Source organism: Trachemys scripta, chromosome 2 (genome assembly GCF_013100865.1).
Source record: "Trachemys scripta elegans isolate TJP31775 chromosome 2, CAS_Tse_1.0, whole genome shotgun sequence".
NCBI classification, from domain to species: domain Eukaryota; kingdom Metazoa; phylum Chordata; order Testudines; family Emydidae; genus Trachemys; species Trachemys scripta.
Genome location: NC_048299.1, coordinates 209,190,756 through 209,205,338, shown reverse-complemented (window position 1 = coordinate 209,205,338; position 14,583 = coordinate 209,190,756). Strand labels below are relative to the sequence as shown.

Here is a 14,583-nt window from a genome sequence, read left to right as displayed (position 1 = left end):
GATGGGTTGGGAGTTCTGGGGGGGGGCTGTCAGGGGGTGGGGAGTGGTTGGATGGGGCGTGGGAGTCCCAGGGGTCTGTCTGGGGGTGGGGGTGTGGATAAGAGTTGGGGCAGTCAGGGGACAAGAGGCAAGGAGGCTTAGATAGGGAGTGGAGTCCCGGGGGGCAGTTAGGGGCAGGGGTCCCAGGAGGGGGCAGTCAGGGGACAAGGAACGGGGGGAGGGTTGAGGGTTCTGGGGGGGCGGGAAGTGGGAGGGGCAGGGGCGGGGCTAGGGCGGGGCTCCTCCCGTCCTCTTTTTTGCTTGTTGAAATATGGTAACCCTAGGATTATGCCTACTGTTTAGCCTTACTAACACTCACACATAGCCTCAGTTCACTTTGTGCTCACTGCTTTGTTCCTTGCAAAGACTTGCAGGATTGAGGCCTAAGTAAAATTTGACAATCTGTGTGATGCCTTAAGGAAGTTTATTTTGTGATTCAAAAGACTGGCTGTGTAATAGACAAAGGGCACCCCTTTTCAAACTTATGTGCTTAGATATCAATTTAGGTGTCTTATATTAGCTACGCACATTTGAAAAACTTGTCCAATTGCTTTCTTTAGATGCTACACTCACAATTTATTAATTGGATATAGTGTTTCAGTTACACTGAGTAATTAGAACTGTACCTCATAGAGTCTAAAACGCCAGTATCAGTCTGGGCTGTGACTCCCTTGGGAGTGTTGCAAAAGTAAGGACTGGAGGATTGGGCCCTTTAAGTCTTGTCAGCCTAAATTATGTCCAATCCTAGTGTACAGCTATTCAGCACTGCTGTCTTCTTCCTCATACTGATGCTTTTTACAACTAAAGGGCCTGATGCTGCCATTCTTACTCTGGGAAATCTCCCATTAACATCTGGGGAGTCTTCCATAAGTAAGGATTGGCCCAAACTAGGAAAGTCTCAAAACACCCCCAATACTCTATTTTTATTCCCGTGGTAAACACTTAACATTAATTTTGAAGGAGCCAGGAAAGCAAACTGTAGGAGAAGTTCTGTCAGCACATAGCCCTGACCAGAAACAATAATTAGTTTCCTGTGTACCTGAGTTGCATGTGAAACCAGGCAGATGGCTAAAACTTTGTTCAGAGTTAGTTAGTTGGACCTTTGTGAGTTAAAGGGCAGAAATGTAATACTGTGCCTAGCTTAAGGAAAGTTGTTCTATTTGCAGTACTGCAGAAAGAAGAAAAAAATGATAATTGAAGAAAAATTTTGATGATGTGGTTCTCTTAGTAAATTGGGAACAATGACCCTTGAAGGACCATAAAGAAAGTGAATGTCAAGATAATTTATTATTGTTACATTATCTACCTCATTTTTCACTTTGTCTTACTAAGTTGTTATATCCTTACAAAGTACCAAATGCCCCAAACATTAATAAGCACCTTTTTATCCTTCAGTAGAGTTAAGAGCAACAAACAGCTTTTTGAAAAAAAAAAAAAGGTATTCCTCACCAGATGTATGTGTGTTAATTGTTTTGACATGAAAAACAAGGTATTCATTTGATGCCGAGCACATATTTCATTAGCAAACTAGATCCAATCTTTAAATGGCCCTAAACGTTTGAAACCCACAGACACTCCTTTTTAAAGTAGAACTTGAAGTAGCAGCTAATTTAGTTCAAAGAGTAGAATGAAAGAATTGTCTTAGTAACTAATTGGATTATTTTTATTTATTTATTTACTCTAGGAGAGCCAGTTTCTATGCATGTCGGCTTGATAAGAACTTGTATGTGATTGGTGGAAGAAATGAAACTGGCTACTTGTCCAGCGTGGAATGCTATAATTTAGAGACAAATGAATGGCGTTATGTATCTTCTTTACCGCAACCTCTAGCAGCGCATGCAGGAGCAGTGCACAACGGCAAGATATATATTTCGGGCAAGTCTCTTTTCGTATTACTGCTACATACAAAACTTCACGGGCAAATTCCTGTTGCAAGGCGACATCTTCATTTACATTTAATTAATGAAGGTATATTTCCTTTGTAGGGGGCGTTCATAATGGAGAATATGTCCCCTGGCTGTACTGCTACGATCCTGTAATGGACGTCTGGGCCCGAAAACAGGACATGAACACAAAGCGAGCTATCCACACTTTGGCTGTAATGAATGATCGACTGTATGCAATTGGAGGAAACCATTTGAAAGGTCACCTTTTTATAGCAAAACAACATTTCAATGGCCTGTCTCTGGACAGAGGATATTTCTGTTAGCGAGTCATTGTTAAACTAAGTGTAAAACCCTCGAAACACAATTTAACAGGATGCTTGAGCCAGCAGTTTTAAAAACATCTTATGCAAATTATTTCAAAATTATAACAGTACATTAAATATATGAGTAATGAATGCTTTAGATAATAAAAAAATAGGAGCTTCCATTACTCTAAAGCATGGACAATTTGTCATTACCATGAATTCAGTGAAACAAACAGATTATTCTTTGACCCAAATGTAACAGCAATATTTTCCTCTAAATCATTTTCCAAGATGTGAAGTAAGAGTTTTATTCAGAGCCGCACAGAGAAACAACCCCCGATTTAATGAAAAAACATCCATTAAATATTAGGACTAGAAACTCAAAATCCCTTTTTAATATTAAATGTAGCCTGTGACTTTAAATTCTTTATTAATTCTTTTTAAAGGTCTCTTGTTTTCATCTTTTAAAAGCTTTTCTTTAATGACTAATGTATAGGCATCCACTGTTCTTTTTTGAATACGTACATGCCACTCCCATTAATGTTAAAAGGATGCTGTCTAATCTAGACAGTTTAAAAAATGAGTTTAAAGAAGTTTCATGCACCTCTCCTGCCCCTGTGTCTCCCTGACAATGTCTGTCATTTTATAATCAAATTTGTGTTTTGTCTCCCCCGTTGCAGCATGAAAGAGCCTCACAGACAAAAGAGGAAACTAACTGACAATGCAGGAGAAGCAGTGAAAATGACTATGGGTAAAATTTTCAAAAGTGCCTCAATGACTTATGAGCCTAAGTCCCAATCAGACCCTAACTCACTTTGGGTATGTCTACATTGCCAGTGAAGGTGTGATTGTAGCATGCGTAGCTTTAATCAAGCTAATATGGGGAAAATAGGGCTACATATACACTATGAGCAAGGGGTGGGATTGTCCTGCTTGTTTACACATACTCAAGCTACCTCTCATTGAAATAACGCGAGTATAAAATAGCAATGTAGCCACAATAGCACAGGCTTCAGAAGCACAGCTGAGCCATGCCGAGTACATACCCACCAGTTTTAGTATGTGTATACGAGCAGGGGAATTGCACCCCTAGCTTGTAGTGTAAATGTAGCATAACAGTGTAGACATACAAAATTTCACAGGCAAATTGCTGTTGCAAGGCAATATCTTCATTTACATTTCATTAATGAAGGTATATTTCCTTTGTAAGGGGTGTTCATGATTGAGAATATGTCCCCTGGCTGTACTGCTATGACTCTGTTATGGACGATCCTGTTATGAAGACGCAAGCTTCAGCATGTGCTAGCAAACAGAGTACAATCCCTGTAGGGAGCTTAAGTGTGTACTCTGGTTGCTAGCCTGTGCTAAGGCCTGTGCCACTACATCTACACTGCTATTGTTACCTGTACTAGCTAGATTAACGTCAACAAGGTTATGACTACCTGTGATACAATCATATCTTTGTTTATAAACATAGCCTCATGCACTTTGGAAAATTTTCCCCTATATGCATAGTTGGCTGAAGCACCTTAGCTGGTACATATGGGTACCATAGGGAAGCATAAAGTCCCCTCAGTAAATAGCACTGTGTCAGATAGTGCCTCTATGCCAAGTGCAGAACTGGGTTAGCCAATTCTGTGCAGCCTACAGGAGCATTCTAAGGTGGGACAGGCCAAAAGAAAGAAGGAATAGAAGCTCTCTATGTACTGCACACCTGAAAATCAGGCCACTTTTAGGTGCCAAGTTTGAAAATATTGGTCTTTGAGTACTTTGAAATGTTGATCTTCGAAACAGTTCTATACTAAAAAGTGAGGTTGACCCAGCTACGTTGCACAGGAATGTGGAAAATCCACACCCCTGAGCGACATAGTTAAGCCAATCTAACCCGTAGTGTAGACAGCGCTAAATTGACGAAAGAAGTCGTCTCTCAATCTAGCTACTGCCTCTCAGGGAGGTGGATTAACTACAGTGATGGGAGTGATTAACTACCTGTGCTGTCACTGTCATGTCTACACAAGCGCTGAAGCTGCACAGCTGTAGCAGTTCAAATGTCAGTCTAGTCTTATTTCCACAGAGCTCCACCATTCTTTTTTCTATTGGAATAACAAAATTAAGAGGTATGTAAAAACTGGAAATGTTCCCCTCTTCTTTTAAGCTCTATTTTGTCCTTCCCTGCAACAGAGGAAAGCAATAAGTAAAGGGACACTATGCAACACTATGTACATTTAACTAAAGAGAATGCATTTCCATAATTTTAATATTGCTCCCAGAAGTGTTTCAGCATTGGACTCTTAATGTTTTATAAATAGAGGGTCAGATCCTCAGTTTAATAAATAGAGAGCACCACTCCATTGGAATAGCACTGATATATACCAGCCGAGGATTCGGCCTTAAGATCTGGCCTATTCAATGTGGGGGTTGTAAACAAAGTGCTTTGTGTTCCTTGACTTATATGTTCCATAGAATAGCAAAATGTTGATTAAAGTATATTTGAACATGTGTTGATTAAAATTAAATGGAACTGTAATACACACTTTAATAAGGTCTCTTTACTCAGGAAGTTGTGACAACAGTTCTGATCTCCCTGGTGGCATCTCCCAATTTTATCAGACAAATAAAATGGAACATGTTACAATCGTATTTTCTGCTGTACCATGTTGTTGCCTTGTATGCTTCAGCCATGGCTGAATTGCTCTCTGATGTGGGATATTTGCCATCTTTGCTCCCAAAATGCTGTTGTTTTGAGAAAGAGTTCTTTGGAAAACATTTCTTCTTATTTGCCCAGTGATGAGGCGCTCAAAGAAGAACTGTAAACGAAGGAATGGGAGAGTGGATTGTAATGTGGATTCTGCAACAAATACTGCGTTGACTTGGGGTAAAGATGCTCTGATAGCTCAATGGCAAAGCACTCATTTGTGAAGCTGGATTTCTACTAGTGTCAGTGTCTTTACCTCATCATAACTAATTGTGGGTATACTACAAAGTTGGGGGGTGGCCTTTGACAGATTCTGGGCACACTGGGTTGACCTCATCATAGACTCTTGAAAATTCTGCTGTGATGCAAAATCATTTTGTCACACCTGTTCATTCCTGACATAAACTAATAATTTTGCAAGCGTCATTGTTATGGGCTACCTATATCACCAAATACCCTTTCACAGAAAGTCTTATATTCTCCTCTTTTCTATTCCCTTTGATGAGAAAGAAGATAGAAATATAAAACAAATCATATTGGCGTATGACTAAGACTGTAATTTTATTGCAGTGTTGCTAAAATTGTTTGGGCTCTCTTGAGATTTAAGGTATTTGATAAGAGGAAATGTTGTCTAAAAGATGTCTAAGAGCATGTAATGGGATCATGGACTCCTGTTTTCTATTTCTAGCTGATCAATTCAATCCCTGTGTAAACTTGGGCAAATCATTTAATGTCTCTGGGCCTCAATTTACCCATCTGTAAAGCGACAGTAATAGAATTTACCTCAGAGGGACATTATAAGAATTATAGAATAATAGTAGTTTCCACAGTCTAGACTGTAAGATGGTGCCAATTCTAAACCACATTTTGACCCCTTCTAAAAGATTCACAGACTTGATCGCTGAAAGAAGAGAAGTTATCAAAAAAGAGTGGATTTACACTTTAAAACAATTATTCTAACTTCTTTTTTCCACTCTTAACTCAAAATGGCTTAACGTGAAGATCTCAGAATTGTGTGATGCATTGATCCCCAATGAAAGCTAGAGCACAGATCTAGTTTTGCCTTTTTTGAGTATCTAATTCTTTGTTTACATATATATTGTCTGTAGGCTTCCACATACAGATCTTAATTCTTCCATTTTGCTTATATCTTGTGTAGCCATTTACATTTGTGCAAAGTGGGCATAAGTGCTACCATTCCAATTTTATAGAGTTTTAGAATATCTTTGCACCTACTTTGCACAATTGTAAATGATTCCACAAGGTACAAGGCAGTGGAGAATCAATCTCAGAGATCTAGATGCCTCAGATCTCCTTGACAATCTGGATACAGACCTGCAAATTACACAAGTACAATAGTGGTGGTGGCATTGGTAGGTGCTCTTCTCCTGACAAGAGTGGTATCATAAGGCTTCTCTTATGTGGCTTCTTCATTCTTTCTTTGCTGAACATTCCCTGATGGTGGCTTCAAGCAATTACTCATCATCTCTAAGGGAGCTCATATGTGGTGTTCCATAGGGCTCCATCTTGTCTCCCTCCCTGTTTCCATCCTTGTGTACATGGGGCCAGTAGGAGCATTAGTGGGGAGGCATGGGCTGCAGTATGTTCATTTTGTTGATACCCATCTCTCCTTCGCTATCTTGTGTGATCCAGCCAGTGCTATTGAATGGTTTACTCAATGTCTGGGTGAGATTGGGGCACGGACGAGGTCTAGCTGACTGAGATCAATGCCAATAAGACTGGAGTGATACTGGTTTGGGTGCAGGAAGCAACCAGAGAAAGAGAGAGAGAGCGTTATATCTACCTCTTGCTTGGAGGACTTGTACCCACCTTTTCACAATCTGGGGCATCGTTGCACCCCAGCTGCTGTTTAATGACTACATAGCAGCAATGACCAGGAAGGCTTTTTTCCATCTCAGTCAGGAGAGGGTGACCACTCTTTTTGTGGATGTGGTCTTTGTCCCCTCATGACTACTGTAATGCACACTAATGAGGCTAGACCTTAAATCAGCTGGAAACTGAAGCTTGTTCAGAATATGGCAGCCTGCTTATTAAGCAGAGTATCTTTCTGGAAGCATATGACACCAGTGCTTCTGCATTGTCTATCTGTGGTTTCTGGGTGAGGTTTAAGATATTGATTTTGAATGATAGGTTCCAAGCTATTTAGGATTCTGTCTACTTTAGGGACAGCTTCTCGCCATGCATTATTGCTGCAGAAGTCAGCACTGGTGCTCAGGCTGGAACCCCATCTGTATAAAATAGTAGCTACTAGCAAGACATTCTACTTGAGGTAACCTAAACTTTGAAACTTACTCCCCATCCCATGTTTGTACAGAATAGCTTGGATCTGTTGATCTTCAGGGAACACTGCCCCCACTTCTGGGGTGGGATAATTGGTTGGTGAGGAGGAATATTGTTTGGGGTCTGCTTTCATCATTTCTTAGTTATTTTCTAGTTTGGGATGAAGAGAGGTCTCTGGTTTGATTAGGTTTGTTATGCAGTTGTATTTTTGATTCATGACAGAGACCCGGAGTCTTTGGGTTAAGTGCTTTTTAAAGAGTTAGTATAAATTGAAATAGTTAAAGAAATAAACATTAGAGGAGTTGGCTTACATATCTGTATATTGGGTAAGATTTTTCATCATTCTTTTCTAAAATGACTTTTTCTAAACTTACTAGTGTTACGAAGAAATAGAATAATTTTATTTTTATTTTTTTGAATAATAGAGAAATTTCCTTATAAAAAAGATTCATTGAGAAAGTGCTAAGGTTCTGTCTAAATATTTATTAATTTAAAACAACATTGTTGTAAATAAAATATTTGTAAAAAGAAAAAAACCCAAACATTTGAAGTCAGAAAGTTCTAAGTTAAAGTTAAAAAACAAACAATTGAAAATTAAGAAATTTTAGTTTTTCAAAACCCTGAACACTGGAAAGTCTCAAAATACTCAGAACATTTTCCATCACTAGCTTTATCTTTCTGTCCCTTTACCCTCACTTCTCCTCCAGTTACAGGTGGAAGACCCTCACTAGTGTCCATATGGAATAAATGCCAGTTTTCCCTGAATAACTTAGATTTTTGCATTATGATAACATCTGCAGCTATCCTGCTGGCCTGTATCAAGTACAGGGATATTTTATTGTAAGGGTAGGCTATTTGGGAGTTTTTCATCATATGATCAGGGTGAATGTGGAAAAAGCTGACCTCTGGTTTTGGTGGCATGGGACTTCTGACTATATAAGTAAGATTAATAGCGTAAAATTGGGCTCCATCTATAGTTGTTGTGTGTGGCCCATTTGTGGAGGGTAATATAAGACAATATGGTTTTGCTGGCCTGTGGGAGATCTCTGTGATGGGGAGTGGATAGTTTTGCAGCTCATAGGCCAGTATGGTATCTTTATTCCTGGATAGTAGGTGATTGTGGAAGTTAAATGCAGGATAGTGGTGGGGGAGTTGAGGTTGGTATTGGAACTGTTACTGTGTATTTTCACACTTTTTTTAAATAGGTATGGGCCCAAACCAAAGCACTGCATACAAATTCACCACAGAATTTCAGATCCAGACTTTGCAGCTCCTGACTTCCATATTTTTTTAGAAAATTCCTATTACTATTACCATTCATCAGGAACTATTAGAGGTGGCCGCAGTTGTACTTTTGAAATAAATATGGCTTTTTAAAAGGATATAGAAACTTAAAGATGCCTGCTTTAAGTTATTTTCTAAATATTTTATTCAGGTTTCTCCCATCTTGATGTCATGCTTGTGGAATGCTATGATCCAAAAGGTGACCAGTGGAATATTCTTCAGACTCCTATTTTGGAAGGTCGCAGTGGCCCTGGATGCGCAGTTCTTGATGACAGTATTTACCTTGTCGGAGGCTACAGTTGGAGTATGGTGTGTACCTGTTTTCTGAAAATGTCTCCTCGTGCAATTTTTAGTTACTGTCTGAAAAAAGTTGTGCCTGTTCTTTTTTTCCTTCTAAGAAATGCTGAAAATATAAATCAAGGGCTGTCAAAATCTTGGATGCATTGAAAATGTTCTTGAGGCTGATTTACAGCTTGGTTTGTAAAGCTGACATTACTTATTGATTTTCTGATGGAAATAATCTTATTTCATTTCCAATTTTATTTTATTATGAAAATATAGATTAAGGGCTAAGTCCCATATTTTTAAAGCTATATAGGCATTGCTCCACTTAGCGTTGCACTGCCAAAGTTATTTAGGAGCCTAAATCTTATTTACAGAAGTAATTTAGGGAATTAGGACATTAACTGACAGTGGGATTTAAATGACTAGGTGCCTAACTCACTTTTGAAAATGGGTCTTAAGCTCCTAAATCAATTAGGCTTTGCAATGCTGAGAGAACAATGCTTAAATAGCTTTAAAACTCTGGGCCTTAGCCTGCAAACACTGTTGCTTAAGTTACATCCATAAAATACACACATACATGTAAAATAAGAAGCTCCACTGAACCCTGGGGATTGGGTATGCAAAACAGGTGCTGTGAAATGTTGTAGTCTAAAGGATTTAGCACATAGTTGGGTATCAAAAGGTCTGGGGTTATAATCCCAGCTCTTCCGCTGGCTCCCTGCATGACCTGGCGCAAGTCACTTCACAATCTAAGTTCCCCAAAGGGGACTATTAGTACTTACTTACCTGTTTTATTCTGTTATTGTGAGGTTCAGCTGATGTCATACAGTGCTTTGAAGTCAGGATTGATGTCAGTGGTACAGGATTCGACCCATAACGTACTACATAAAATTAATTGTTATTGATTGAACTTTCTGTGTAAAGTGCCTATTTGTAAGTGTGTATTTGCCTGCACAATTGCCTTTTGGCACCCATGTACTTTTTTATAGGTTAAAATACGTGCAATTTTTTTGAAAATGTAGCCCTACATGTACATTTTGATGTTATTAAACAAGTGTAATTTTAATGTATGTTTGAGATCTTGCTTCCCTCACTTACATGAATAGTCCCATTGACTTGGACTGAAGTATTTTTACCAACACATTGAGCCTGGTTCTCCTCAAACTTACACTAGTTGTACAGCACGGTAGCTCTATTGACTTCTGATTTACTGCCGGGTAAGAGAAAGATCAGCCCCTTTATAGTTGACTTTAGAAAAAATGAAGCAAAGCTTTGGTAATGTTATTTGCATGATGTACATGAGTATATGCACTAATGAAGCTGGGGAAGAGGACATGGATTGATTTAAGACAGCTTTTTTTTAATCTGAGCATCAGTCACTTATAGAGAACTTTTAGCATTTTTTCATTATTTCAATTTCCTTTTAAGAGAAGATATTTTAGAATAAATTATTTTAGTTTGTACGAGGTGCAGTGATACAAAAGAGGGGCATAATTTGGCAATATTGAGTAGTGATTTTGGGTCACTCAATACTTGTATACTTCACTGAAGACACTTTTAGAGGAACAATGAGGCGTTCGGTGGCACCTCGAAGACTAACAGATTTATTTGGGCATAAGCGGAAAGCCCAAATAAATCTGTTAGTCTTTAAGGTGCCACCAGACTCCTCGTTGTTTTTGTGAATACAGACTAACTTCTGATACTTTAGAGGAACTTGGTTTTGAGAGGGTGAATGTTCAGCACTTTATGACAATTGAGCCTGTTTAATGTGTCTCAAGTTTTGCTCTCACAATGTTTCAATAAGATTTTGTTCTATCATAGGGAGCCTACAAATCTTCTACTATTTGCTACAGTCCTGAGAAAGGAACCTGGACAGAACTAGAAGGAGATGTAGCTGAGCCACTTGCAGGTCCTGCATGTTCGACTGTCATACTGCCAGCCTGTGTACCGTACAACAAATAATATTCGAGAAGCACTGAAATGAACAATATTACATTCTGGAAAGTAATAACGGGTGACGTAAATATTTTAATAGAACAGAATTCCTGGCAAAACAAAACTACCATAATTGACCCCTTATTTCAGATTTATGCTTTAAAAGCAAACTGGGAACAAAAAGTCTCATCTCAGATAGATGCCGGTGTCTTGTGAAGCAAGTAGCCAGAACACACCGAACATTACATGCTGACAGACTGCCATTTCAGACTGATTTTAACTTTTTTCCCGCTACAGAAATATTCTTCACATGGGTTTTAACTTTTAAAAATGAAGGCTAAATGTCCAAATACAGCCTGAAAAGACAAGATCAGTTTTGTGCATTATATTCTACCTGCATGTGATCTATGTGAAGTCATGAGGGTGTTGTGTTCATAAATGCTTCAAAACTCAGATACTGAAAAGCTCACTCTGCATTGCAGAACTGTCTCCCCCTCTGTAATCCTAACCTACAGCTACTTCATATGCTCTGCAAGCAACACAGCATCAAAATATCATAAAAGGTAAAGAAATGTCATTCCATTTTTGCACAACTTGGCTTCTCATACACTCTGCCTTCAAAGTCCCCATATGTAAGTATAGTGAAGAGCAGACTACGATGAAAGTGATGCTTTACAGAGCACTTCTTGCAATAGTGATTTTAAGGATTAGGAACAAATTCTGCTCTTAGTTACACTGGTATAAATGCAGAGCCACTCCACTAAAATCAATGGAATGAATGTTTTTATAACTGGTGTGACTGAAATCTTGGCCTAAACCTCAAATTCTGGGTTTACAAAGTAAGTTTTTCTCATAAGCAGTTAAAAGACAACACAGTCCATTAATACAGTAAACATACAAGAATTCTTCTTCATTTTCACTAACATTAGAAGTGAACACACTTGCTATTTGCTTTCAAAGACAAGACCACTGAATTTATGCATAATGGTACCTCTTTGGACTTTTAAATTAGTATGCATAGAATTGAAGGGACTCTGGTAACTGGCTAAAATCCTCGTCTCTGATTTCACAATTTGAAAGATTTTCTTTGTTGATCCAGAAAAATACAGGGCTGGATTCTCCACTGCCTTATACCTTGTTTAGTTATTTACATCTGGTAAAGTGAGTGCAAAATGCTATCAGATCAGAACAGTTGCATATGACACCCACTTTACAAGAGTTGTACTTGATTACATAGGGTGCAAGGCAGTGGCAAATCAGGCCCAATGTGTTTTTATGCTTATGTCTTCCTTTTGCAGCAGTAACTGACTTACAAACACTGTGCCTGGTTCTCCACTTCCTCTTGGCTTGCATAAGGATTTCGACCTGTACACAATGCATATAAAATACTTCTTCGAGTGCTTGCTAATGTCCATTCCATGTTAGGTGTGTGTGCTCACCACATGCACCAGTGCCGGAAGTTTTTCCTTCAGTGGTATCTGTAGGGACCAGCTCTGGCACCCTCAGGAGTGGCATGCATATGCACCAGTCGAAGGGGCACCACCAGCCCCCTCAGTTCCTTCTTACCGCCAGTGACGGTACTGGAACATCTCCTTGCTTTGGCAAGTACTCTTACCTATGTTCTTCCTATTATTTATTGTGTTAATAGTTCTTAGATAAGTAGTTCTTTTGTTCTCTTAATAGTTAGTTAATAGTACAGTAGTTAAGTTAGATAGTCCCCTAAGGGACTTAGCCCAGGGATGGGGCATGCCTCAGTCCCCGGGCTTCAAGCCTTGTGATCGCTGCAAAAAGCCTATGCCGATTAGCAACCCTCATCAAAGCTGCTTGAAATGTCTGGGGGAAACCCATGTTAGCAATAAGTGTCACATCTGCGAGAGCTTCAAGCCAAGAACTAAAAAGGAGCAGGACATAAGACTGAGAGCGCTCCTCATGGAGCATGTCTCCAAACCACCGAAATCAGACTCCACTCCGAGCACAGTGGCATCAGCACAAAGTGTGCCTCCGGCACTGGCCTCCCAATGCTGGTCCCTGTCCCCAGTACCTGCTAAAATGCAAAGGAAGCACACCAGGAGAGGGCGTTCTGCAACATCCCGTATTGAAAAGGAAAAGTCCAAAGAGGAGCATAGGCCCATGTGGGACAGCATGTCTCCGGAGCCCAGCCAGGCACCTGCATCGCCGGCTAGGCAACCCAGCCCTCCTTGGAACCCACCAGCCACCCTGGGTAGGGGCAGAGGTTCCCAGCACCTGGAGGTCCCATCCATGCTGGAGGCCTTCCAGGCTGCAAAAGACATCATGTCTTTGCTGGTGCTACCGACGCCCCGTCAAGATGTAGTTGTCTCTAGAGTGAAGCCAGCACTGGGGTCCGTGCAACAGTCTCTGTCTGTGCGGCATCGCTCCCTGGCACCGCAGCGGTCGATGTCAAAGCGGGATCCCCTGGGAGGCGCTTCTGACCTGCCCATACTGACTGGCCCTGTTCACTGGACTCTTGGCACCGGTCCCTGAGGTGTGGCATCGTTTGCCCTATGGTCAATGCAGATCCGTAGCATGCCACTAGTACCTGGAATCATGGCACCGGTCGCCGGAGAGGAGGCATCTCTCCTTGGGGCAACGAAGTCCACCAGGATCATGATGCCAATTGCCGGGACCACAGGACCAGTCCCTGGCACTGAGACACAGCTCTACGGACTCACAGCACCAGTCTCTGGGGTCCCAGAACTCTAGACGTCGATTGCTGGTGTACCATCGCCAATCTGCCAAACTCCGCCGTCAGTCCCTGGACAGATGGCACCAGGACCTGGAACCCCGGTACCTGTCCCCCAGCTGCAGTCGCTGGGATAGCAGGCATGGAGGGGCCAGGGATGCAGCATCAGCACTGCATTGTTCCCCCTGGCAGAAACTTTCCTCCTCGGGCTTAGAGGCTGAGGAGATAGCGGATCCCTCTGTCCAGCCACACACAACCAGATCTGGGGGGGCTCCTCCAGGGCCACCGGCCAGCGCATGGCCCCAGGGCCAATGGCCAGCCCGGTGGTACTTTTGGAACCCATAGGAGTTCCCCCAGGTATCGGAGACTCAAATGCAGCACTCAGTGTCAGGGGCGTCAGAGAGGAGGTTGGCAACAGACTCCCGCCCTCCCCTGGAATCAGAAAAGGGATCTGATCAAGAGGCCCAGAAGCACCCTCCGGCCTCGACGGAGACCACCCATGCAAGGGATGCTGAGCTAGCCCCTCCCCCGCCTTCGCCTCCTCGTCATCCTCACCCGACAAGGCAGTGGCAGGACTGTCCAAGACAGTGCCACAGGATGATCCCAAGGCACACCAGGAGCTGCTGAAGAGAGTGGTTGCAAACTTGGGATTGGAAGTAGAGCACCACATTTAGGGTGGTGCTCCCAGTACATGAAGGGGTAGTAAAGCTGGTAAAAGCCTTATGGCAGACCACATCTTCTCTCCTGCCCATTTCCAAGTAGGCAGAGAGGAAGTATTACGTCCCTGCAAAAGGGTTTGAATACCTGTATTCCCACCCAGCCCCAAACTCTTTAGTGGTCTCTGCGGCCAACGAGAGGGACAGGCAGGGGAATCTAAATGTAATTAATCAAATTCTTCCCTTCAGTGCACATGCTTGGCCTATGTTTAAATCAGTGAAAGCCCCACATTCATGTCCGAGGGCAGAATTCGACCCCGGGAAAATACAAATTTCACTGCACACTTCTGAAATACACTTCTTCAGGTCTTTGAGTGTCACTTACTCTGCCCATTGGGAAAGGAAAAATTAATTCTCATCCATTTCAATCCAGCCCAATTCCCAAAAACAAGGATGGAAAGAGGCTGGACTTATTTGGCAGAAAAAATTGTTCATC

The 14,583-nt window shown here is 41.4% G+C and overlaps 1 protein-coding gene across 1 annotated transcript in view; it reads left to right on the top strand.

The window, feature by feature from the left end:
• Positions 1–14,299, top strand: part of KLHL14 (kelch like family member 14) — a 79,259-nt gene extending 64,960 nt beyond the window's left edge. Inside the window, exons 5-8 of the mRNA XM_034762843.1 lie at positions 1,724–1,914; positions 2,025–2,183; positions 8,662–8,819; positions 10,617–14,299. Of these exons, the coding sequence (XP_034618734.1) occupies positions 1,724–1,914; positions 2,025–2,183; positions 8,662–8,819; positions 10,617–10,757 (649 nt within the window). The 3' untranslated portion in view covers positions 10,758–14,299. The remainder of the gene's footprint in view (positions 1–1,723; positions 1,915–2,024; positions 2,184–8,661; positions 8,820–10,616) is intronic.
• Positions 14,300–14,583: the final 284 nt, after the last annotated feature.